A 26,911-nucleotide genomic window follows, 5' to 3' on the forward strand; every position below is an offset into this window, starting at 1 on the left:
ATGAGCCTTGCCAGATTGCAACAAGGAGCTCAACTGACACACATGCACACAGACCTGCACAAACACACACAGCATGCTCCTTGCACATGCGCTGGCCGGTGCCTCAGCGTTTCAGCAGGCAGCTTGACCTGCCCATCAGAAGGGATTACATCTACATAACTCCAACAAAACACTGTCAGCACCCCGCCCCTCCCTCATCCACCCTGCCTTCCACTTCTTCTGTCATCCCGCTTTTCTCCCCTCTTCTGTCTCCTCATCACTTTAACCTTTCAATCCTCCCTCTCCCTCTCTTCTCTCTGTCTAGTATACTTCTGCGTTGTCTGATGTAACACATTTCCAGTGTGCCAGCATTTCTCCCAGCGGTGTTGCGTCACATATCACTCAAAGTCCTTTAAGAGATCCAGCAGGAGTGCCAGTGAGCGGTGACCTTCAAATACTTTTCTACAAGTGTTACCTAGGCACACCTGAGAGGAGGTTTCCCTGCGCACACATGCACAGCTGCGTGAGCAGTGGCTATAAGGAATAGCTGCTACGCTGATTCCCAGATTAGGCAACATGCAGCAGCGCCGGTGTCAGATCGTCTCGGTGATAGTGGGAACATGGCGCCGTCATGCACGAACACAGTGAGCTGTTATGAAATGGGCCTGCAACTTCTGGCTGGCTCTCTCACACTTCATGACCCACTAACACACACCTCAGCCAACGAGAAACACGCAGCAGACACAGTGGAATGTGACTCTTTTCAATGGGATTCAGACAAAGATTCTGCGGCCAAGTTAGTGTCCTGGCAAAATAAAATCTGATGTTGATATGATTTGACTGACTGATTTAATGAGTTTACTGAAACACATGCAGCATTTTTACCGGTAAGGATGATGCTGCAAGATATGTGGGAAACAGTGTGAACCGGATCGTTAAATAGATTCCAATTTATTATGTCATCTTAATTAGTTGTATCTACAAGACTAAGTATTCTCATTTCTAATCCATGCGCAGTACATCTGGATACTGGTCTGGGGAAACTTCTACAGTAAGAGTTGCAGGAGGAATCCTCACCACAACAAACTTGACACATTTCTCAGACCTCTGCCGCCCCCCAGTGGAATCATAGTAAACATATGAGTACACTACTGTATGTGGAGAGACCTACATGAATCAAACTATAACTTAAAAATAATGCACTGCCAAGTTCAAATCTGATAAAAAAAAAAACAAATAGCTTAGAAATGTGATTTTCTAAGGATTTACTTCTTTCTTTGTTTGTGTCTAGAGCTGGACACCTCTGTCCATATTTTTTTTACTCCCAGCAGCAGTAAACAACCCTACATTTCCACGGTATGTTGCACTGCGGGATATCAGACACTTAAAAATCCTTTTGCCGTTCTTTTACTCTGAATGCACTATAAACTCAAGGCATGGTTACAATTCATAGAGTACAAGAGGGACACAGTCTCAACTGAATGCAGTCAGAAATCGCAGCCATAAAAACACAGCTTATGGCTTTGTACTGTAGATGTGACTATTCTGTGATAAATTGCCATCTCAACTTAACAGTGCAGCGGATGTTTTCCCTTTAAAACCACTGGAGAAAGACTGAGTCTGGACCTGGTTCTCTCTTGGCAGCGTAGCACGTGCTTATCCCCAGGAGTGTAGGCCTGCACGGGCCGCAGCAAAACAGCCCACCGCTCCTTAGCCTCCAGTGTCCCCCCCACAGCCCCGCTCTCTCACACACAGGCCCAGTGTGTCCGGTCGGACTACACAAAGAGGAAACACGCATACTCCGCTTGACTAGAAACGAAAACACGCAGCTCTGTGAGAGATCCAAACGCAGCAGGATAGTCTCTCTGCACTCACAGGAAAGAGGCCGGGGCTGTTAAATTGAGATCACTCTGTACATTCATGCACTGAGCACATATTCATGGATACACAGGCACACGTGTACAGCTTCAGATAAACACACATACATGCACATGTACACAACCACCAATACAGGAAATGGGTCAGCTGCAGCACAGGTATGCTTTACATCCTCTCCTGGCTCCCACTATCCGCCGATGAAAGGGAATACGGTGGTCTCTGCAGCCCTGGGCCCGACCGGCCCGAGCGTACAGCAGCCTATAAGAGGCCATTTCCTTCATAATCATCCCTGCCTTCCCTTGCCCTAATCTCCCAAAGGACAGTGGCAATTAGCCTGGGGAGGGCCTCACTGTAGCAGGGGCATCTGTGGCATCTCTGTTACCTCATGACCACTCATTGAAACACAAAAAAACACACATTCTGGCAACAGCGAGAGCCGCAGCTTGGATTTCGTGTCCCCCCCTTGGGTCCTCTTGTGTCTGCATATAATAGGCCTAGGCTTAACTTTTTCTCCTCCCTAATATGTCTAATGTTTCATTAGATATTTGTTCACTGGGCCTCTTTTTTCTTAATCTCTTGCCACCTTCTTGTTTGGTTGCTATTAATTCACTTCACTTCCCTTAATGGGATCTCTCTGCTGTGTCTATTTTTTGTCTACACATAAAAACACACACACATGCAGTCACAAGAGGCTCTGGATGTGGTTTACGCTTTGTCAACAACAGTTGGGGAAGAGATCTTTCAACCATGTCTTTCTGGCTTGTTGACATAGCAGTGAGGATTTCCTATTATACACAGCATTAATATCATCAGATAAACCTCCTACTCCCAGTTTGGAAATTTCCCCTCGGTGCCCCAACTGTGTCTGTGCGAGTCGGAACCTTGTTTGTGAAACATTTGTCTCTTTCTCATACATACAACCCTGATCACTCTCTGGGGATTAGTAGTGCAGAATCGTGTAAGTACCTGTGCAGGAGCTGCAGACGCCACTGCAGTAAATGACAGATACGGCTCCATGCTCCTGACACAATGCAAGTCATTGATTCCTCTTTGCTTTTGTAAGTAACAGCCCTAACCTGCACCATGCATGCATGAAAGCCACAAAAGAGCTGTTTTAGAGATAGAAGGGAGCTTTTTAAAAGATTATCCTGTCCTCAACTCATTACTGGGACTCGATAAGAGTTTGTCATCGCGTGGTAATGTTCCAGAGATCCTGTTGTTCCCCTATGCTGCCCCCGGCTAGCCCCTCATCCCCGCTTTACTCTCTCTCTCGCTCATGTCTTTCTTAAATGGGTGAAGTGTGGTGTTGTGGTGAGGTTAGGCCATGGTCTGCTGAACACTGTGACATTCATCTAAATGGAATCAGATAAAGGTAGGGGCTTGAATACCTTCAACATAAACATCACCTGGAGCCCCCAGCAAGGGGCCCCTGGAACTGCTCGGCAGCCAATCGCAGTCTGCAAACGTCGGGGGCGGCGACGGCGGGGAGGGGGTGTGGGGGTGGTGGGTCAGTGGGATCTCAGATGATGAGATGATGATCAGGCCTGTGGGTTCCTTCCATGCCAGGCGACACCCCCACATGTGGGCGAGGTGATGTAGGGGTGACAGTGATTGTGTGAGAGAGAGAGAGATGGATATGACCTACGATCATGTGCACATCAGGTACACTGTGGAGCGGACAGGCAGGAAGAAACTGTAGATAATAGTGCGGAGAGAGGTGAGAAAAGTGAGCCGAGACTACAGAGATGTGGAGAAGATAGGCTCGGCTTTAAGGATGACAAACATGAGGGTGCATGTCAACACAAAGAAAAGCATGCAAATTTAATACTGCTCCACTGTATTTTTACAGTTATTATTTTCAACACATATCAAAAGGACAAGAGTCTCCCAGCAATCAGCATACCTCGACAAATAGTTATCCTCATGAATGCAGCAGCCACTCAGCCCAAAATAATTCCACCACCTGAGGTGTAAGCTGCCTGAAGAATCCTCGAAAATGTCTTGGGAGAGTGTTGAGAAAACAATGGAAGGTAGGATAATTATAGAGAGAATGAGGGAGAAATTGAGCTGTAACCCTCAGTGAGGAGTGGAAAAACAAACTGGAAAACATCTCACACAGACACAGAGGAAGAGACAGTGGGTTTGCAGTAAGTTGTGCGAACAGGCTTGGACCTGCCCTTCCTGGATAAAGCTATCTGTCAGCAGCACCAGAGAACATACTCATGGGAACTGAATGACCTGCTGTACCTCACTGTCTATACCACACAGACTGTGCAGTGGTGGCTGTGTCTCTGCTTGCTGCACACAGAGGCCTGGTTCGAAGCGTAACGGAAATGACCGAATACGATTAATTTGGAGCCGGCTCTTAATTCCCGCCGTTTGTAGCGTGAAGCAGTGAGGGCCAGTGATTTCCATCTGTTAGATGAACATAAGTGCTCCTCACTGCTCTGGATCCAAACACACTTAATCTTGTGTTTCTGACACAGCTTTGAGTCTTATTTCAGGAAGATCAGCTACTGAGAGGAGAAATCCAAGCAGCAGATGGAAACAAGACTTCCAGGAAATTAGTGAAGGTTGTGGTGCAGCAAGAACATGAGTTGGCACATGGAGTCTGCCTGTTTTCTTTAAGTAGAAGAAAAGCAAGGACGGATAGAAAAAGGAGGGATAAAGGACATATAAGGTGGAAAAGGGAAGTGACAAGTGAGGACGTCTGGATGGGAGTTGCTATCAGAGCCATTTGGCTATCTGGGTGGTAGCCTGCATAAGCAGTTAGGACAGAATAGAAATCTTGTAGTGAGGCCCTGCATACTGATGATCTGGCTGCAACGGCTGGATCGGCTCTCCGGCGGTTATTCATTAAGCCATTAAAGGAACACAATCAAGTTATTTGTGTTTCAGACTGTTTTTCTTCTCTCTGTGCTCTGCTTTTTGGAGGAGAGAGAGAAGAAACAGAATACACGTCAATGAATAAATCTGAGGCGAAGAAAAGGGTGAAAACGGTTAGAGCTGGGCAGCGAGCTGAAGCCAGCTGTTGGCCCTCCTTCTGAGCAGAAAAGAAGTAATTAATTGCGGAAGCAGCTCATGCAAGAACTAATTTACTTTTAAGACAGTTTGATAAATGAATGTACATTCAAATTCAATCTACCTGCGCTGAAATTAAAAGAGGATAATTGCAAAGAACACTTGATGGAACAGGTCTTTTCTTATCAAATGACTGCCATTAAACAGCAAAGAGCCACAGCCAATTTCCTCGCCATTGAGGGCTAAGAGCGCCCTCTTGTGGCAACATCTTTAGACATCAAACAACAAACTTAAAACATCAAGTTAATAATATTGATTTTATTGCCATCCATATATACATATATCTTTTCTTCTCTTGTGATATTTATATAGCTTAAAGCATAAGGATAACGGTGTAAACAATGAACAGAGAACAATGAAAAAAGGCTAAGCTTTGACACCATCACAATTTGTTGTCTTCTTACAAAACACACTTCTCCGGGCATGTCTTCTCTCTCGACTACATGCCTGACCTTTGAGCAGCATAGTTTTGTAAATTTCATCTAAGTACAAAGAAAAGCAGCGAGTGTTAATCAAACCAGTGCCTAATCATAAAATACAGGCAGCACAGTACATGTGTCCGCCACAATACTGCATCACATGATTAGAAGAAGATACACAGCACCAGGTAAACTACAGCTGATTATCTGCTGGGTTGTATGACTCTATGCTGGCTCTCTACGTGATACTACAGTATGTTAGTGGGGCTATGTGAAATGGATCTAAAGATACAACATGTAGTCCCCAAAAATAGGCCTGGGTTGCCATAGAGACACTGCCTGGGGTTAACCTTAACACAAAGAGAAACGGCACTGACGTGTTTATGAAACACAATAACACACTGAAAAGGTCCCGTGGATTGAGTTACTGTCTCATTCCAGGACAACTAAACATGTTACAAAGCAATTAAACACACAATCACTAGTCCTTGCATTGTCATATAGATGATTTTGTTGATCAGTAGATATTTACTATGTTTAAATGAGGCAAAAGCAGAGTAGAGGAGTCATGTGAGCAAGTCTAAATCACTTCCTAAAGTGTGTAGGGTTTTTTGATTGTAATGAACAGTAGGAGCAGCACATAGTATTGTTTGTGTGTAAATGATCCATCAGAGGTCTGATTTAAATGAGTTACAACACATTTTGACAGCTCTTCTTGTAATACACACACCAGAGAACAACCTCATTATACAAACATCAAAGCACACAGAGAGCAAAGTATCCTCCCAAGTCTTCATAAAAGTAGAAAATTAAAAACTCCGTTTGGATTAATGGAATGGATTAATGAACAACCAGCATCTATTTAACTGAAGTCTACACAAGCTAATTAAATGGTATCACTGAGGTGGCAGCAGTTAGATTCTTCTCCCCTCTCAACACAGGGAGGTAATATACTGATAAAAGTATAATAAGTGGAGGGTGGCCTGGCTAACTAATTTTACTGCTGTGCCATAGTTACATCCGCAGATGCTTGGACAGCACTTGTACAGCACCACCTGCTGTGGACAAAGCATCCAGTGTGCTATGTGTCTGTTTAGAGCAAATTATGTCTCATTCAATTATCATTCAAATTATACAGTGTTTTTGGTAAAATCAAAAATACACAAAACTAATTTTGGAATTCAGTCATGGAAAAGTAGGTACGGGGCCCATTATAATGGCAGTGCATTTTCAAAATGAAATAATGAATGTATTATTTCAGGACAAGGTAAATCTGCCACATTTCATCTCAGCAGCAAAAAGGCAAATTAAACCTGTAGAGCTATAACAGTACTTTGGAATTATTAAAACAGGCACACAAAATAAAGTTTAACAAGCAACCATTAAAAAAATCCAATGAGTTAAATTCATTAACCAACAAAGTCACACACTGATATCAAGGTGAATAACAACGATGTGTATTACCTCACTTGTTGAGGGAAGGAGGAAACAAGTGTGTTTCTTTTGGGGCTGTTACATGCATACATACACATATGCACACAAACACACACTGGTCATACCAAACATTAAGAAACTCGGTATAGTCACAGACACAGGCAAACGTTAGTGACTGACTGACTAACAACTTCACATGGAGGAAACTCCTCATACCTCCTTCTCCCGATGCGGAGATAATGATCATGATTCCCCTGGATGCTGACACAAAGTTAATTCACAAATGTTAAGTTACTGGAGTTAGATTGAATGGCCGACCCTTGATTTGCATCAGAGGGTATGCCATCCGTTCTCTTTTAAACCCCTCCCCTCCTTCTTTGAGGTCACTCGGTGCTCTCCTGGCCCAGCTCGACTTCCTCTTCGCCAAAAATGGCTTCTGGCACACCTCCCTCTCCCTGGAACAGCTCCTCCATCAGATGCTCCCCAGCGCTGCCGGCCCGTGATGCCCACAGAGCAGCACCCTCCCGCAGGCCCAGTGAGCGCAGCAGCCGTGCATAGTCCAAAAACGCAGCCTCGATAAGTTTATGTGCAAATGCAGGTCAAGGAGAACTTAAAACATTTCATGGGATATAATTAACACAGTAAGCCAACGAAAGCTGCTATCAGACAAAAACATTCTGTCGTTTCAGTTCACATTCTTGAGCTGTGAGTGCAGTGAAAACTGTAAAACAGGCAACAAACCTGCGAGACACATAATAATCAGAAATGTTTCCATAAAGGGCGCAAGGGGAGACTGAAAAGTCTAGTGTGTAAAGAATTATATGAATTATATGTGGTGATGTCTGCAGTCACCAGACCTCAGATTACCTTATAATGCAAATGCAAGATTATTTTAGTGGTCACTCAGACATTTATAAAATTTAGGACATCTCAATCATTGACAGAAGACTAAATAATAGAAACACTTCTCTGTATTGTGTGAAGTGTATTTACCCTGTGTTCCAGTGCTCCACACTGTGCCATGTTTGCACTACTGCTCATAGTCAACAAATTTGCAAAGATTAGATGGTCACACATGCTTGCATTTGTGCTTGGGCTTGTTTCAGAAAAATAAAGCTCTTTATGTTGGTTTTTCCATGAGCGTCTCACCCATTTGTATTTCTAAAAAAGTACATGTTCAACAAAAAAACCAACAAAAGCAGATATTAAATCTGAAAAACAGGCATTTTTACAGAGACACTGCTTGATATATAACATCACAAACAAATCCTCTGCTACGAGGGAAGCTGCTCTTGTGCATGCTTAGTCTGTTCTGTTTTGGTCTCCATAAATCAGAAATCACTTAGTGGCTACAAGCCAGTTCTGACCAATGAACAAGCCAAAGGGATGTCTTCAATTAATTATACGCACAATGATTTACAAATAATTTCTAGATGAAATATTGCTTTAGAGGACACCCATTTTGAATTATTTTTTAAAGTTTTTTTTTTTCCTAATTTCTTCTTGTCATTTCCACTTCTAATATGCACTGCATTAATGTGACTGGCTGGTAGAACTGATTTATTCTGCAGCTACAGTAAGTAGAGGACCATAAAGTTAATTTATCCCTTTGTTGATGAGTCAACAAGATGATCTCAGTGAGTGTGAGACCAAGTGGTTTCCTTTAAGTATAAAGTTGTAAAGACATTTACAACTAAGGCAAATAAAATCAGTCTAACTGTGACTAAACAAGCTGGTTTCATATTAGCTCAGTGGTCAGTGTAAGTCAATATGTTTAGGTTGTAAAAGTTCTCTTATGAGTCTGCGGTATAACTGAGCTCTGTGACAGGAGTGTGGTATTGGCTGTTGGGAACATGTGAAATGTAGCTTGATGTACTCAGTGGAGCATCTAAATTGAGCTTCATTGTGACAAAAGCTCTGTGCTATTGGGTGCACGTCTGTAGCAGAGATAGACGGAGTTAGCTGCGGAGCTAACTCTGGTCATAAATTGCCCTCTGACTTTAGAAATGGGTTTTCAGAAAAGGATATTGGAAGAGTCATTGGCCTCCATCACACCATACTTCAGACAGGCTTCAATAAACAGCGCGGCGCGATCAAAGTGCCTCATACTGTCCAGGCGACGGACGAGAGGAAGAGAGGAGAGGCAGGAAGAGGTTGTGAGAGATATTGTCAGAAACCAGCATCATTCCTGGTTTGTCTGTGATTTGTCTGTGATTCTAAACATTCATCAACTCTGTCATCCTGATGCCTCTCTAATTCTCTGAGAGGTTTTTTGCTCTTGGAAGAAACTCGGCACACGAGCTGTCAAGGAGGACAGGTAGACCAACGGATTGATTCTGTTGTAAAAGATACGGAGTCAGACTATGCCGTCCACTGTGAAGAGTCCTTAAAACGCACTCAGGAAGAAAAGAAGAGGAACCAACTGAAAAGACTCAAGTGTTTACGATTGTGGATGAAAAGAGAGAGCAAAGGAAGAGGAAAGTCAAAGAAGACTGGATTTTTATATGCATGTGTTTCTTTGAATGGAATTAATACAGTAAACTACAGCGATTGTGTTTCTCATTTTCAAGAACGCAGTCATAGATAATGCCAAACTATCGCACATCTAAACATGTACAACGGGCTTGTTCTTACCTGTGGAGCATCTCTCCCACTTTGTAAAAGCAGCCAAGGGAAAGCAGCACCAGGATGGCTTTAGACTTCTGGTTGACCTGTGGGGAGCACAGATGTTCTGCCCATCGCTTTAGCACATCTGAGCTCTCTGCTGGGTTCAGACGCACCTGGAAACACACACAACATGCATGGCACTCAAACTCCAGCTGCTTTAAAAGGCGCTTCTTACTAAATGTAATCAATCTATGCAATTACATTTTGTAAATCTTCTTACAATTAAATATTGGAAATATAAAAACTCAATCATACACATATGCTGCATGTACTACCATTTCACTCCCATGCCCACACACCCACAAACTATCCAAACATTACACAGTATCTGATGTTTGCTGTTGATGGAAACCGTCACGCTGAGTTACCTTAGCCAGCCAGGCGGCTCGGTTCCACTCCCCGTAGGTCTGCAAGTAGCGGCAAGCGTCGGCCGCCTTGTCAATCAAACACAGCAGCTGCACTCCCTCTGACAAACAGCAAAACAGGAGAGTTTGTAACATGGAGAAATGATGGCTTGTGGTGGCTATCTCTGCTCACACACCAATACCGTTATACTACTATAGGCTGGAGAGACATGTTTTTTTTTTTTTCCTTTGGATGAAAAACTGCTGCAACCTTTTTAAAACACCTAAGATAAAACACATCATATTGAAAGAGTTAAAGGCCTATTGCTACTTGTACTCATTAAAATAAGAGTGGAGAAGGTTACTATCAGAACGCTACCTGCTAGCTTGCCATTAGCGATCATGTTGGTGGCCACTAGTTTGATGGTGGACTGTGAGGGGCCTGAGGAGGTGATGGTGGTCACTAGGCAGGCCTTGAGTGAATCACAGTAGTAGCTTGTGTTGTCTGCGCTCGTCTCCAATAGTAACTGCACTGCCCTGTCCGTCTGAGAGATGACAACAACAAAGAGATGACAATGTAATGACTGATGTAGCAAAGAGAAACAAGGCATTTGCAGCTCAGTCAGGTAACCATGCAGTGAGCTGAACAGGACAGAAATGCATGGAGAAATTGTGTTGATTATCCTTCTTTTCATCTGGTGGAGATGAAGGCTCAAGCTCACTTTGGGGTCAGCACAGGCTGGCCTCTGCCTGTCTGCCTACTGAAAGATTGAAACTCCAACACACAGCAACACAACACACTGATTGCAGCCTGTGATTAGAGGGAGAGTTGTGACATTGAAGGGGGAGAGAGGTGAATCCGGCCCCCGCAGGCTGAGACACAAGGGAGGACAGAGACAGCACTTACCATCCATCTTGTTTCACTAGGCTCCAGAGCACTGCTATGACCTATTTACAATAATGACGATATGTTTATATGCACGGCCAAGGCGTGTGAAGTTGTTAATACATGTGTATGTCAGAGAGAGAAAGGTAGCATATAGTTTGAAAGCCTGACAGTAAGAAAGATGGAGAAAGATTGCAACAACTATCAAAAGGATGTTGCAGCTAAAAACAAAAACTATGTGTCTATTAATATATGTGTGTATATGGATATGTATTTATATGTGAGGTCAGCCATAAAAGACGTGTGATGAATTCCTAAATCATTTGAGAACATCTGAACAGGACATTCTTCTGTAACGTCATTGTTGAATTGCAACATTTATCTACAGCAGCCTTACACACGCAATTGTGTGGGCAGTATGGGTAGTGTAGTACTTACCTGACCCAGCAAGAGGAGCTGGTCGGCACATTTCTTAGTGTGTTCATAACTGGAGCGCTTCACCTCCTGCAGATGAACCCGATCCAACTGGAACTTCTGTTGAGCAGTAAAGGTGGAGCCACAAGTTAGCTTACTCTTTTTTCATACAGCTTGAAAAGATGCATTTTGTGTGTGTATGTGTGTGTGTGTGTGTGTGTGTGTGTGTGTGTGGGAGAGAGACAGCAATGGAATGAGTTAGTACACAGACATTATACACTAAGGACATGAATTGACTAATAATGAATAAAAAAAAAAAAAGGATAGAGGACAATTATAGAACTACAGAGTCCAGAGATGAAGAGTATAATTATAGTCTTTAAAATATTCAGGAGTTTTCACAGCGTTTCTGGTGCCAGAGCCTCCCATACTGACTCTCATTATTGGTGGCGTTTTCCCATTATTTCACTACAAATTCCCTGATGGGAGATCAGGCTTCTTTCAGTGAGAAAATACTAAGCATGACACATAATAACAGCAATAGATACTTGAAAGTATGAGAGCCCATCAGTTTTAGAAGAGGAGGAAAATGAAGAAATAACAACATAGTTGAAAATGAATTACGCTGCATGTGTGTCTGTGTGAACGCTTGTGTATCTATATCTACCACAGACGCTTTACTTTTTTGGATTTTTTATGGTGATGAATTCTTCTGTGTGTAAGAGCTGTGGGCATAAATCCTTGCGGAGATACCAAATTAGTTTAGTAACTTCAGAGCTGTGTGCTCTGTATTGGAGTCTTGGATATTAGTAATTACAGTCAGGTTGCTGCCACTGAAGCTGTTTTATGACAACAGGAGACAAATGCAGCAGCAGACTGTCTGGCTAACTCTTTGAAAGTCCTAACTTTGTGATCACCGCATGGCCCCTCATTAACAGGGAGAAAAACTTCCACAAAAAAAGAAAAGTGCATAATCCATAAAAAAAAAAAAAAAATGATCGGGCCTATTTGAGTATTTTCTACCGAGCCTCTAATAAGTGAAATTACTTTAAATTTGGATAATTCAAACTTTGATGCTAGCTAAAAGCTACTTGACATTTCTCGTTAACTGGGTAATCATGTTTCATCAAAAAAGGTACATGTTCTCTCCTTTGCTCTCTTGGGTTTATTGAAAAAACCCAGATCTACCAAAAACCAGTGAATGCTCGTCTTCACTTGCACAGTGGGCCAACTTTTTAATTACTATAGAACATTTATTTTATTATTTTTTACAAACTATTCCTCTAAAGCAAATTCCACAGAAATATTTTCTGCAGCCTGGTCACAAAAACACTGTGCATCACAAATACTAAACAAAAAAAAGTATTTTAACAAAAAAAACCCTTGCATTCACCATGGTAACATTAAGGGGGATGTCTTTGTTCAGCGATGTCTTTGTTCAACGATGTCGACCATCACAGTGATGAGGGCAGACAGAGCAGAGAAGAACCAATCAATGGGGATCTTCTGAAGAAACTTTTCTAACACTCTTCAGGGCAAAAGAGGTCGATAAGTAAACTTGAAAAACAAAAAACAAAAAGAGGTTTCCGGGTATCGTTTACGAGGTCCTTGGGTGCTGGTTCATCAGCAAGACGCACTGATCCGAGCAATGACATGGCATAAACAAGAGGGGATTTTTTAATTGAGCGTATCCCAGTGTGGGCCAAAATCATTGTAGGGAAATGTTGGGGGAATTAAATGTAGTGAGGGATGAAGCTTAAGATGAGTTTGACCTCAAAGGCTTAAAAGTGCAAGTTGCTTCCTTTAAAGAAGGGGGCTTAGTGAGACAACAGGGGAGATACAATGTTATTAATAGTGGAATATATGGTGTCACTGGGGTCATGTTGTTGCCACTGTGGATGACAAGGGACAGGCTGGTGGTGTTTGTATGTGTGTGGTCTGACTTGAGGGTGCTGAGTGCCTCTGGATGACTCTTGAGGGGATTTTTTTTTTTTTTTTTTTTTTTTTTTTTTTTTTTTTTTTATAGTGTTGACTGTTTCAATCAGTGTTTGCCTCTATTGTCTCTGATTACCAAAGAGAGGAAATGGAACAAATCAGGCAAACGCTTTCTCTTCTTCTCTTGTTCTACTGACCTGGAAGTAAGAGCTTTCACACAGGACGTCGTGGCAGATGTCCAGGTGGTTGTGAGGGGATGTCTGAGTTCCTTCACTTGGAGCCTGCCCCTCTGCAGTGGACACACTTAGCTGACGAGCCTGGGCAAATGACTGGAGGTAGTGGGACGCCACTGTCCAGAAGTGAAGATCTGACTCATCCCCGAACAGCCTGCAGTTTACCACAACAAGACATCAGCTGGGCTCAGAGTAGATAATGTTCTCTCTGGAGTAGTTAGTCTAATTGTGCAGTCAGAATCAACATGCCAATCAGTTTTACAGGTAGTGTGCTCACTAATGACTGCCGTTCCTGCATCTTCAGTCCACACCTCGCTCTTTCAGCCCTCCACCCTGTCTCCACATCCTCCTGCTTTTTCCTCTGTGGTTTAACTCTCTCAGCCTTCTTTTAACATATCTGCACAGACACACAGCTGTTGCTAGGCTACATTGCCACCTTAACAATAGTAACTTGGGACGGCAGGATACAGAGACATGAGCATGAGCTCTCTGTGAGCAAAGCACCAGTCGCGAGTACCAAGAAGGGTCCAGGTACATCACGGCTTTGATAAAAGGATGCAGACTGGCTGCTCTAGATTTGTCAGATGCTTGAGGGAAATGAGAACTGGGGCAGAGATGAGATTGCTGAGTTGCTGACACAAGCTCTCATGTCATGCTTTTTGTACAGTTCCAGCAAAAACACATCCTGTTTAATGGCAGATATCTTGACCGTTTTAAAACTAAATTGCTCAACAGCACATTTGGCTCATAATCTCGAATCATTATGCTCATTTTCCTCAATTACATTAAGTATTCTGAATTAGATTAAAATGTTGTATTTCTTTATTGATATTCCACAAATGTCTGCTGTGAGAACTTAAACGATGTTATGAAAGTATACAATTAAGCGTATTTCTTTAGAGAAATCACTCCCACACCTTCTAATTATGTCTTGCTCAGCTGAATTATATCCAGATCAATCACTGAGCAACAACCAGCTTGACTGCAAACCCAGTTCGGCTTTAGATCATTGTAACAAATAGAGCCACCATATTGCCTAGACATATGTTCCGACAAACAGAGGTTATCAGAAGCAAACATACTGAGTCAAAGACAAGTTTAACACGTCTTCTGTTAAGGCTTCAGAGCTTACTGTTACATTGTTGTATAGTGTATTACCCTGTGATGATAGAGAGAGCGCATGCACCAATGAAAGGTGTTTATGTCCCGAGTGAGTGTCATTCTGCTTTTAGGATAAAAGATTGTTTGTTACAGAAACTCTACTTTTGTTCAAACTCAGTAACCATCACTTCCATGTCAAGTCTCCAAGTCTTTAACTCAGTATGTTTGCTTCTAATAACGTCTGTTTGTCTGAACATAAGTCTAGGCAATACGGTGGCTCTATTTGTTATATATACTATATTTGTTATATATAATATATATATATATACTGTGTTCATAGTGTTGTGGTACCCGTCAACCACCATGAACACAGTATAGTGTGTGCAGACAGCCAACAGTGGTAACTCCATGCCCAGTTGTAGCTCACCGTGAGACCAGGAGGCATCGCTGCAGCAGACTGAACTCCGGGTCCTGCAGCACACTCTTCATATCACTGGGGAGCCAATCAGAGACTGACAATCAGAACACGGTGAGAGCCAATTACACTTCTCAAACACAGCAGGCACAGTGTGGCTGTTACAGAAGATTCCTCTTATCTGTCAGCCCACGGACTACATGCTCTTTGGGTCTGCTGTCTAAACACAAAGGACCCTGGGACTGCGACTGCAAGCCAAAAGTGCATAAACAAAAACTGATACAAGGTAAAAAGATGATGGCAAACACACATACATATATATACATGCACCAATATCTGATTGTTGGCATTCACGTAATGACAATATTAAATACTTTAGTTTGAGCTACAGAGTGTAATTGCTTTTCCAAGACAAATCAACAGTGTAATAACTCACTTAGACAGGGAGTTGAGCTGCTCCTGGATTAGGCCTTTTATCTCGTCTTTCTCAGTGTAGTCTCTGAAACAGAGGGATCAAACAAAGTCAAATGGCTCCTCACATGTCTTCCTAAAATAAAAACCTGGCCTGATATTAAATGGGAAGCTGAGAACCTGTTTGTTAAGAGAAGTCGATTTATGGTGTCAGGCAGTAATAGATAACTCTATTCAAACATTTATGCCGAGGTCAGGTAGCACCCCGCGAAAGCTGCTAATATAGCTGCCTGACTTACGATAAGGCAGCTGTGTGTGGTTAATAAAAGAAAGCAGTGCAACACTGAGAGCTCAGTTAAATGGGCCATACTTGCATTAAGCTATAGTTAAATACATATGTAGCTGTCTGAAAACAAAAGGAACACTCTCCCTCTCTCAGGATGGCATCTATTGGCTCCCAGGTTGACTTGTTTACAAAGGTGGTTATAAGGTGGGTATAAAACTTGAATGCTTGGCTGGTTGCCATATGTTATGGTATAGGCAAGTCTTATACCTGATTTCATATATTACTAACCGCAACGACCTTTAGACGATTTCTGCTCACAACTAATTCTAGTTTTTAACTAAAAAATGAACTAAAAATCTGCCTCAACTCCAAAGTGAAACTGTAGTAAATAGTGATGACACTATCATGTTTTTACCAGACTAATATGTTTTAATACAAATGCACAATCAGTCTGAAAACAGGTCTACATTAAAATGAATGAAGCCAAACATTTTTATATGCAAGATATTAATTTGCTAAAAACAATGATTTATTGAGTTTTGTATGACATACTGTATGTAGTGAGTCAGTCTGTAACTGTTGTTGAACGGAAGTTACACAGGAGATTGACAGCCTGCCTTCACCCCCAGGCTGAACTATGCACGGTAAACAAGTTGAAATGCAGTTTAACCTAAAGCAGCTCTGCTCACTCACCGATGCACGCTGTGTGGGTATCAATAATTGAAAATACCAATGTGTTGCTCTGCTTACTTGGTTTAGCTTTAGGGATAGGGGCCAGGGTTCGGGTTTTATTTTCCTGCTGGTGTAGCGAACTGACATGAGTTACAATAAACAAAAGGATTGGAATTGGCTCAAGCTCTACATCACCAGAACAGCTCATTTAAAAATGCATTGGTCAGGATATACTGATCATGCAGACTCGCACAGAGCATCTCCAGCACCAAGAAGTCTAGTAACGCCATGATGCTTCCTTTTAAAAATGCTTACAAACTTTTTTGTGTATACAGGGCAAGAAAAATGAAAGCTAAGTAATAATAATTTTCAACAAGGTCACAATTTTAATTACTGACTATTTCCTTTAGTGTGGAGTTGCATGTTTTTTTGTGTTTGGGTTTCTCCCAGATGCTTCTGGGTTCTTCCCACAGTCCAAATGCAACCTATGGTGAGGCTGAAACTTAAGACTGGCCATAAGAGTGAATATGTAAATATGGAGTAAATGTAAATATGGTTGTTAGCCGTACTCATGAAATCATAAATAGGATGATATCAGAGTGGAGAGCAGTTTACTCAGAGCTGAGACTTACACTTGAGTGACGTCCATGGTGAAGGTTCCTGACCAGGGCTGCAGTAAAAGGAATGCCTTGAGGGTGAGAGCAGCTCGGGGGACCAGCAGGTAAGGACACCACACTGGATCTGTGGATAAAAAGTAATATTACATCATGTATCATTATGTAATTAAAAAAATTATTTCTTTTGCATTAGGAAACCACTTGATATAGCCCCCATTTCTCTCTCCTAAAACCTCTCTAAGTCCTTTCATTTTACAATTTTCCTCCATCCATTCCAGCTCACCAGTCAGGTCCTGTTCATCCATACGGTAGCTGGCGGACTTCATGGCCATCTCCAGCACTCGGATACAACCATCGTCAGAGGCCAGAACGACCTTGTCTGATGTGCACCAGTCAATGTCTAGGATGCGGTAGTTCACGTTGCGACCGATCCGCATGCTGCTGACCATTTGGACCTGAGAGAGAGAAGATCCAAGGTAGTTCAACTGAAACTGTCACCTACAATCTGCAAAGAGTCTAAAGAGATGATGACAAATGAGTCATTATTCAGCAAAATTCAAAGAGAGAAAGACACAATATGGGACAATTGCTGGATTAAAAAAAAAAAAAAACCTGTTGGATTAAAAACAGTGGCGTGCTACTGAAAACTAATTTACGTTGAGTATAGCAGGACACAGAATGGAAGACTCGGTTGACCTGGTCACAAGGTGTTCTCTAAAACCTCTCTCTATCTGGCTTTTTATGTGGCTGTATGGTAGTCGGTGCAACCCAGCTGTCAGCAGAGCGCTGAAGCATTTCAGAAATCTCTCCCACACTTCCTCTCCTCCCTCTCTCTCCCGCTCAATAGCTGCTGCTCGTTTCGCTCTGCATCTTGATCCATCTGTTGTCGGGCTTTTATGACCGGGGACCGAAAACTGTGTCTTATCTCGGCTTCCCTCAAGAAAGAACACCCCTCCATCCAGACAATAGTGCTCCACTGGGACCATCTCCCTCCACCGTGACTTCCACCTCACGCTGCTTATTACACCAGAGCTTATTTCTGCGTCCACATTCATCTGCTTTTCAATTTTTAACACTCATTGCTGCTGGGTAAGCTAACAAATATTGTGGAGTGGATAGATATAACAAATAAATTAAAAAAAAAACTCCAGTCTATGACATTAGATGAAATGATGAACTGGAGTGCAAACTAGCCAGAAGGACTGTTAGATGAGGTGTAATTAAGACTGTGCAGAGAGAGGACTTTCTGGATGACTTTGGTAAACAAAGTTAAGAGCGAGGATGCACACCGCTTACAGAAATCAGGATCATCCATCCTGCTATGATTTAGTTTATAAATGTCAGCAGAAGGCTTTTAAGACTTGTGTATGTGTACTTACATAGCACAACATAATGGGTTTTTAACAGCAACAGGACAATTAATACTATTAGTACGGCATTAGTTTGAGAGGACAGTAGTTAAATATACCCACCACAATATTGCAGTGCTTCAGTGATTACAGTCCTATGGAAGCACATTAATTCTGCCGCAGTAAATCTGTAAAGCTGTAAACCACTACTTTGAAGCTGCAGACCGCTGCAGCTTCTTCCCTTTTACTGGAGTTCTGCAGTGTGGTGTGGTGAGGTGTATGCTGGGAATTTAGAAAGTGTTACACCAAAACAATCAACGTATAAGCTGCTGAAAAATGTCACCAGCAACCGGAAAAGAGCTAGTGTGTAGAGCCTCACCTCTTTGGTGTCCCAGACCTCTGCTCCATCCGTGTACATGACCAGCAGCTTTTGGTTGCCCTTCCCCGGAGCGAAGCGAATTTTCTTCACCCAGCCACGATGTGTCGGTATACCCCTGAAAACATCAACAGCACTGGTCATTTTGGAATAAATCCATTTCTTAAAAATGACATAACTTACAATACTGCACACATATTTTATAACAAATACATCAGCTATTATCCAATGTATATATATATATTTTTTTTAAGGTTGATTTGAGATTGAAAATGGACAATTAGCACAGATTTATAATCAACCCATTGATATTCTGGTAAGGTTAATTATACAGTAATTCATCATAAACTGCATAAAATCTTAGCATTTAGTTGTCACCTGGACAAACGTGCTTTAAGGTCCCAGAAGTTGAGATTGCCGTCCACATCTCCGAGCACCAGGGTGTCACCTTTCCAGGCAATGCAGGCGATACTGCCCATACTGCCCTGCAACACAGGAAGAGGAAAGATACTTTCTGAGAAGCTGTTTGAGGACAAAGAAGGAAGATTTGTCCCTTGATAAAAGATTCCTAATCGAGTCAAGTATCTGAAAACTGCGACTGATATGGACCTAAACATTCATTTAAAAGTTTTTAGAGCGTGTCTTCACTTTAAGCATCTCGCCTGTTTCATTTATCTGATTATTTTCAATTATTTTCAGACACAAAACTTTACTTAAAATTACTGTTGACGAGCCATCTTGAAATACTAAGATAATGTGCGACTCTTAAAAAGTCATATGAAGTCCATGATCATCCTCCATATAATATGATAATTAGAGAATAGAAGAATCAAGAAAAATTATGTGATGATTGTCATAAGCCACGTCTTTAATGCAGCCAACATGTGGGTACTCCCAACAGCACAAAAAAGCACTTATCTCTGTACTATAAAACATCATACACCCTAGCATTTAATGTTTGAGTGTGAATGAAAACAGGAAAATAAATAAAAATATCTGTGGCAGCCGAGTGGTAAACAAGCATGACATCAGAGTTTCTGTAAGGCTGCGCCACAAGACAGAGTGCTGATGTGAAGTCATTAGGTGTCAGCTCACCTTCAGTGTGTGCACAGCGGATGATAGGACAAAACTTTTTAGGAGAGTTTGCGTCAGTTTCCTGACAGAGATATGAAGATCCTCTATCATCCTGAAAGGATTGTAAAACCTTTGGGGTATGCAAATCTTTGAGCAATGAATCTGCAGCCGTCACAAAGATAAGGCTTTAAAATCCCCAGGTAAACCTCCCGTGTCTGTCTGTGTGGTGCAAATACATGCAGGTAGTGAGAGAGGAAAACACAGGCTGCCACTGCTTGGAAATGGACTTGAAAAATTGATACTCTACAGTGGCATTCCTTTAAAAATACTGCATGGAGCAAGATGATTTTGCCCACCTCCAATAAAAAAAATACCATAAGATAAATGGTTGTTATAAGGTATGATGTTCTTCTGTTTTTATTGACAGAAGATGTAGGCGATCACCAACTAACAACAGAAGGTTGATCGCATGACTAATCTCGACACAATTACAAGGCATGACGAGATAATGAGTCAGCAAATGTTCCTGAAGCTAAAATCTTCCAATAGTCTCACCGAACAATAGCCTTCATTTTATGTTACTCTGGGGAAAATCGATGTGTGGTCAACGAAACAAATTTCTTTAATTAGCAAACAAATGGTTCTTTGTTAGTGGTGACGCATTGACTTGTAAAATAATGAAATGTTATGATATTACCACTGCATCTTGCAGTCATCTAGGGAAAAAGAAAACCTGTCCTCAGTAATAGCTCGCATCTATTTACCAGCCTGGTTGTCAAAGCAAATAAATGGCTAGGTTACCATAAGATGCTTTAAAGGTAAGTACAATAACAGTTTCTCTTTCCCTGAGCCTGAGTCACGCTTTGAACAAGTACAGAAAACATGAGCAAAACACTATCTGGGACAAACTGATGACACACTGATGAAAAAGTAAAAATCACACACCTTCAGTTGGCTGTTTGTTCTCTTAAAGCAAAAATGTATTTGGCAAAAAAACAAAACTGTGGGATTTTAGCTGAAAAACCTTCACCTTGATTCCCTGTAGTTTATTACGGAGTGTGGCACATTAAGTTGGCTACTTTTTGCCAATACCTATATCATCTCCCACACAAGCCCCACAAAGAACCTGAAGGACACAGGATATAGAGGGGGAGTAATGGATTTTACTAAAGAGAGGAGGAAATTGTGCAGATGCTGGCTACTAGCCAGACACCAGTGTTTCTTTTGAGCTCTAAAATGAAGAAAAATGATGACACAATGCAGAGGTTTGATCACAGAAAAAAAAGCGAAGTGACAGATGTGAAACACTTTTTGTCATTCTCTTTGAAAGTGAAAAAAAAATAGTACATGTTGCAAAAAAACAAACAAAAAAAAGATTTAACCTTTAAACATTAGAGAGACAAAGCTGGAGAGACGCAAGAACAAAAGACGACAGAAAAAAGACGAAAAAATAGGGCAAAAAGTGATGGATGTGGTGTGTGAAGATGAAATATAGTATAAAAGGCGTAAGTTACAATACTGACAGATAACAGACTGATACATACATTTATAGAGAAAGGAGAAAATATGAGGTAAAAATAGTGACAGCAGACATACTAAGTGGTGTCCGCAGAAAGTAAACAGACAGATTTAGATCTTGTGTACAGAAAGGATTAACCACAAATTACACTGAACGGAGACAGAGGAATATGAGGCAGGTAGGAAAAGGCTTGTGCAAGGATCAGTGTGGATGACCTTGAGGTAGTTCAGGAGAACATGAAGTAAAAAGAGACATAAGAAAGACACATAGTCTCTGGACTCACATCAGGGGGAATTCGTGCACCATCTTTGACTGTGTTGCCCTCCACGGTGATGTGGTAGACCTGCCCGTCTGTGTCAGTGAATACGAAATGTTCCCTGGCTGATATGGCCTGGCTGGTCTCTGACTTGCTCTCTGCATCCTGCAGGAGACTGTAGTGGAGAAATCACAAAAACAGACAATTCCCTCAGATAAGTGCAGCATGTCAGTTTTTTTGACCACATTCCAGTCTGAAATATTTCAGCTGGAGATCTTGCTCTTCTGCTGCAGACAGTGGCACTGCCACTCCCATTTAGGCCAGTGATTCCCAACCAGGGAAAGTTGTTTGCTTCAAATGTATGACCAAAAAAAATTCACATAATTTCAGTCTGATGTTGAAGGATTTTACTCATGAATGTCAGTCTGAAAAATATGTCACACTATTTCTTAGTGTTTTCTATTGTGGCAAAAGGCAAAAGGCCAAAGAACAAAACAATAAACAAAATTCTTAAGCTTTATGATGCTGACCTGATGACGGACGACTCAACACTGCTCTGCTCGGCGTCTGACACCGTCTGCCGAGCCATGGCCTCCCTCGCTGCCATTTGCTTCTTCTTTAGACTCTTCAGGTTGTGGGAAGGGGACCACTCCTGTTGTCACACACACACACACACACGCGCACACACACACACACACACACACGCGCGCGCACACACACACACACACACACACACACACGCACACAAACACGCACACAACACACACACACACAAACACGCACACACACAAACACGCACACACACACACACACACACACACACACACACACACACACACACACACACACACACACACACACACACACACACACACACAAGGTTGCAGTTACAGAAATCACAGCTAGGGCTGTTACAATATCAGATTTTCACTACACAACTATCATGGCCAAAAGAATTCATGATAATGATATTATCGCAATAGCTACAAAAAATTCAAAAATAACTATGATCGTAATAATGGTATCTGTCAAATTCATATTTAACATTGTTTATTGTGTGATTTGTCTCATTTTGGCAAATGAACTAGTCTGAAATACAAGTATAGGGAGGTGGTGTGAGAGTCTTTAAACATAACTCTACAAAAGCCTACAAAAAGAACAATAACCAGATGAACTGATAAACAAAAAATCCACAAAACCTGCCATCCTGATATTATCATATGCGTATTACTTACACAGTATCAATACTTCATCTTTTAAATATCACGGTTATCGTCAATACCAGTATATTGTGCCAAGACAGAGACAAGAGAAAAAGTAAGAGATTTGCATGGACAGTAGATGCTTCCATAATGAAACTAAGGCACACAGGAGAGTTCTTCTCCCAAGCCTGGCTGTCTAACTGCTGGAGCACAGTGGCTGCAATCTGGTTAACTCGAGGTGGTAATCAATATGGAAATGAGACAGCAATATGGGGCTGGGGGAGGCCGGCATGTATTATTAAGGTTACTGGCACTTTTATTCGCACTGTGGAGGATTTTACAGCCCCACTGTAAAGTTTGCACAGCATAACTCTCTTTTTATGAGCATTTCTCCAGCCTAATGAAGCCACTGTTCTTTGCTGAGCTTGGGGAAATTTTGCAGACTAATCCTTCAAATGGTCCACACAAACACAAAAAGGGAAGGGGTGAAAAAGTATAAGAGACTATTACCAAAGGGAAGAGTCAACAACACTGACACTGTGTTTTGTTAAAGTAAATATGTAAACTGGAGATGTTCAAATGCAGCAGTGAATTTACATGAGCTCCCCTGAGTACCTACTGGAAAATGCCACTTCTCAATTTCTGCACTGTACAGCACCTCAGAATTGAGCCTTGGTAAAGGACAAAGTTTTATTAGTATGTAGATTTATCAGTACCAGTGCCGTAACGGTGGGGAAGTTCTTAGCCATCTCTCGGAGAAGTGTCCCCGTCCTGATGTCCCATAGCTCCAGGGGTTTGTCTCTGAACACCACCACCAGATACTGTCTGGGGATGGACATCACAAACACACACATTCAGTCTCAAAATATAAACTGCCCACTACCCGACTTTAAGATTTTCTCATGGTTGCTATGTGGATTGGGTGTCTAAACATTGGATGCTGAGTCTGGCACCTAGTCAGCAATGTGTCATAATTCATGTTCATCTGCTCATGTGTCAGGTGTTTTGTGTTTATGTAGTACAATAAAAATGTTAGACTGACGAACGATTTTAACTTCCCACAAGAACCTAAATGCAACAAGGATGAGTTTTTGCAACTATCCCTATCTCGTCCAGCATGAACAGGCATTTTCTTGTACATTTAATCATATATTCAGACTTATGACGTGACCTTAGTTAGTCTGAATCAGGAAAAAAAGATGTTGTAAAAAATCTGGCCGAGATACAGGCTCCACTTCTTAAAAAGCTACTATACAATCGCTCAAGAGCAAATGCTGTTGGGAGGAACGACAGTGTTTAACAGTGCGAAAATACTGCAGCACTGGGCAGCTCCTCGATGAGCTTCAGTGTATAAAAGCATGTTATCCTCCCGCTGCCTGCGACTACAGCCCCAAGGCCTTTGTTATTATCAGATTGTGATCTGTGGAAAACGCCTGGCTGAAATAAAAAAGACTATATAGATAAAAAAAATAGATTATGCACTGTCCAGTAATTTTTTTTTTTTTTCACCTCCTTTTACATTGTGATGAGGTATGTATTGTGTAGCATTTCAGCATTTCACATCTTACATCTTACTGTTTTACTTAACAAGACTACTTAACTAAGCACTGCATCATTTATCTGCAATTCTGAAGCAGCTTGTGTGTGTGACATCATATTATATAATATTTTCGAGGCCATGACTTGTGTACTGACTCTTGTATTCATTGCCTCCAGAGCAGCCTACTCGTTTCACTCTGGAGGAGGGAGCACTTTCTGCTATACTACTTACTGCTATGCAGTAGAGCAGAAATGCAAATGCCAAATGTCACCTAATGTAGGCAGAAGAATCAGAGGTCACTATCCAGCATAATACACTATTCACCTAATCATATTCTTGATGTATACACAAGGCTACGATTCTCCAGGGTGGCTTGGCATTGTCAAAATGTAGTGCCCTTGAAAAGAAAGCAGAATTTACTGTCAAATAAATCAAGAGTGACTGAGTATACAAAGACAGCTGTTATCTGATAACTTTGTGTGTAGTTTCATTTCGAAAAAAAATGTGCGACGACTGCAAATGCGTGGTCTTTAATTTTTCTAAATATCACAGCCCCATTAAAGGGTGCAGCAATGATAAACGCTTGGACAGAAAAGTAATGATCCGACACACCGCACAGTCTGAATATGTGAAGGTTTTTGTGGACAGTAATAAATAAGCAACCCAATTAATGGTGGCTCTGTGGTTTTTCTTTAGCAGAGTTCCATTAGAATTCCAGTCTGGGTGTAGAATTCTTTCAGAAAAAAGCAAGAGCTCTCCAACCTTAAAAAACATTGTTTTAAATGTTCAGAGATGGATAGAGATGAGAGACAAAGGTGAGATGGCCCCAGGCAGGTAAGGTGAGATGTTCTGGATGGGTGCATATTTCATATGTAAATGTACAGTTGGTGGAAAAGTGTGTGTGTCTCAGTTAAAAGCATTAGAGATAGCGTGAGGCTGTTGGTATTTGGTTTTGTTGGTAGTGGGGAGAGCAGGCAACTCACTTGAGGTGGGATACTTTAATCATCTCAATGGGTGGCTCATCGTTTCCGCGCTCGCCTCTGAATGCAAAGCATCTGCCTGGAAAACACAACAGACAGAGTGAGTGAGGGTGGGGGGGTGATGATAGAAGGCAGAAGATGGCATCTTTCTTTCTACTTGTGAAAAGACTGATTCATCTCATTTCACTTTAGTTCCGGGGCGTCCTGGTTTCATCTCTTTCACCACAGCGAAGAGAGCAAACTGCCGACATCTTATTCTCACCGCCTGCTCTGATCCCTGCTTTTCATTCCCAACTTTCCATCCACCAAAGTCGACATTATGCAGAGCGTCAAGGTGCCCGTTTAAACAAAACAGGAATACCCTTCAGGTGTATTGCATCATGTTTGCCCAGGGAAGTGCTGATCTAATTTTGCGGAGGACACTTACGAAGGTGGCCTGTCTAAACGAACAAGCAACAGAGCAGCCTGTGGTGTTTTAGGGGAAGTGGGGTGTGAGGTGAGGTGAGGTGACCTCCAACAGTTTTTTTTGAGATGGCAGCCGGTGTGTACCGGTGGGGCATAAAATAGAAAAGCATATGGTGTGGGGAAAACTTTGGAGACCTCACTAGAAGCTAATGCAGCCCTTTTCTCCATTTCCACTTTCTTTTCTGTGTTTCCACTGTCATTCACAGTGGGAGGGGTTGTGTGTCCTGATTACAAAGTGCCAATTATGTTATCTAACTCTTCAGATCATCAGCATACAGGCTCTAATCATGCGTCAAATGTGCATTCACAAAAACAAACACAAACACACACACACATCTCAGGGTCTTGAATACAGTTCATGGTGCGGCAAATACAGCAGTAAAGACACAAAGGGGTCAACATTTCTTGAACTGCGTTATGTAGAAGGAAGAGGGTTTGTTTTCTCATTAACATGGCGATGTCAGAACTTCATGCTCTTCACTTACTGTGGATTATTGAAAAGATACCTCAGAGGGTTGATGTCACCATTTATAATTATGTGTGTATAAATAATGAGAAATTATCATCCGTGCACATAATACATATTTATATTCTATGTGAGGTTATGCAAACTGAGTTTACTACCATGTCTCGACACTCACTCATCCCAGTTATTGCAGTGCACAAAAAGATGCTTTAATAGATAAAGAATATGGCCATTAAGAATAGCTGCTATTACTGCTACAGAAACCAGGCATCACCACAACTGAATAAGGCAAGCGAGGAAGATGATTTTGCATCCTAGATTCTCAAATGTTATCAGAAAATGCTCCAGCTGTAAGGGGCATAAGGTGTCTGCCTTAGTGGATTAGTCTTAGAGCTATCTTTTAGTGCAGAACTTTGGTGGTGTTCTATTTGAGGACTTGTTTATGCAAAAATATGCTTACTTTCCCTGAATAAATAAAACAACGGAGCATAACCTCAACTAACACAAACAAAACAGAGCAAATCTGCCTGCAGTCTTACTGAATCTGGTCCAGAATGTCAAGGTGTAATATAATTGTAATATTGGATGGTATTATTTGTCATTTAAACATCTAACATTAAGACATTAAAAGAAATATAAGATACTGTAAGACCTAATCGGTAACTCAAATAAGTATGATGAAAACTATATCGACCGATTGCCTCCGTAAAAAGCTTCAGCATTGCAGGCTTCTTAAATCACAATGTTTCATTTATTCATGTAGTAAAAGTTGTAACTACTAAATAAGACATCTTGGGAGTTGTTGAAAGGCCTTTTTTTTGTCAGTTTTGATGGAGCCGTTTCCCAGGTCATCTTGGTGCTACGCTAGGCTAAACTCATCCCAGACGTACTGCATCTCTGCAGTGAACACAC

The 26,911-nt window shown here is 41.7% G+C and overlaps 1 protein-coding gene across 1 annotated transcript in view; it reads right to left on the bottom strand.

Annotated features, from left to right (window-relative positions):
• Positions 1-5,176: 5,176 nt before the first annotated feature.
• Positions 5,177-26,911, bottom strand: part of wdr11 (WD repeat domain 11) — a 51,539-nt gene continuing 29,804 nt past the window's right edge. The window contains exons 13-29 of the mRNA XM_056395738.1: positions 25,072-25,147; positions 23,265-23,373; positions 21,877-21,998; positions 21,374-21,521; positions 18,876-18,982; positions 18,501-18,615; positions 17,056-17,227; positions 16,788-16,896; positions 15,223-15,285; positions 14,799-14,864; positions 13,235-13,424; positions 11,127-11,222; positions 10,182-10,347; positions 9,827-9,924; positions 9,426-9,571; positions 8,817-8,899; positions 5,177-7,374 (exon numbers count right to left, since the gene is read on the bottom strand). Coding sequence (XP_056251713.1) covers positions 7,175-7,374; positions 8,817-8,899; positions 9,426-9,571; positions 9,827-9,924; positions 10,182-10,347; positions 11,127-11,222; positions 13,235-13,424; positions 14,799-14,864; positions 15,223-15,285; positions 16,788-16,896; positions 17,056-17,227; positions 18,501-18,615; positions 18,876-18,982; positions 21,374-21,521; positions 21,877-21,998; positions 23,265-23,373; positions 25,072-25,147 — 2,066 coding nt within the window. The 3' untranslated portion in view covers positions 5,177-7,174. The remainder of the gene's footprint in view (positions 7,375-8,816; positions 8,900-9,425; positions 9,572-9,826; positions 9,925-10,181; positions 10,348-11,126; positions 11,223-13,234; positions 13,425-14,798; positions 14,865-15,222; positions 15,286-16,787; positions 16,897-17,055; positions 17,228-18,500; positions 18,616-18,875; positions 18,983-21,373; positions 21,522-21,876; positions 21,999-23,264; positions 23,374-25,071; positions 25,148-26,911) is intronic.

Source organism: Seriola aureovittata, chromosome 14 (assembly GCF_021018895.1).
Source record: "Seriola aureovittata isolate HTS-2021-v1 ecotype China chromosome 14, ASM2101889v1, whole genome shotgun sequence".
Taxonomy (NCBI): Eukaryota; Metazoa; Chordata; class Actinopteri; order Carangiformes; family Carangidae; genus Seriola; species Seriola aureovittata.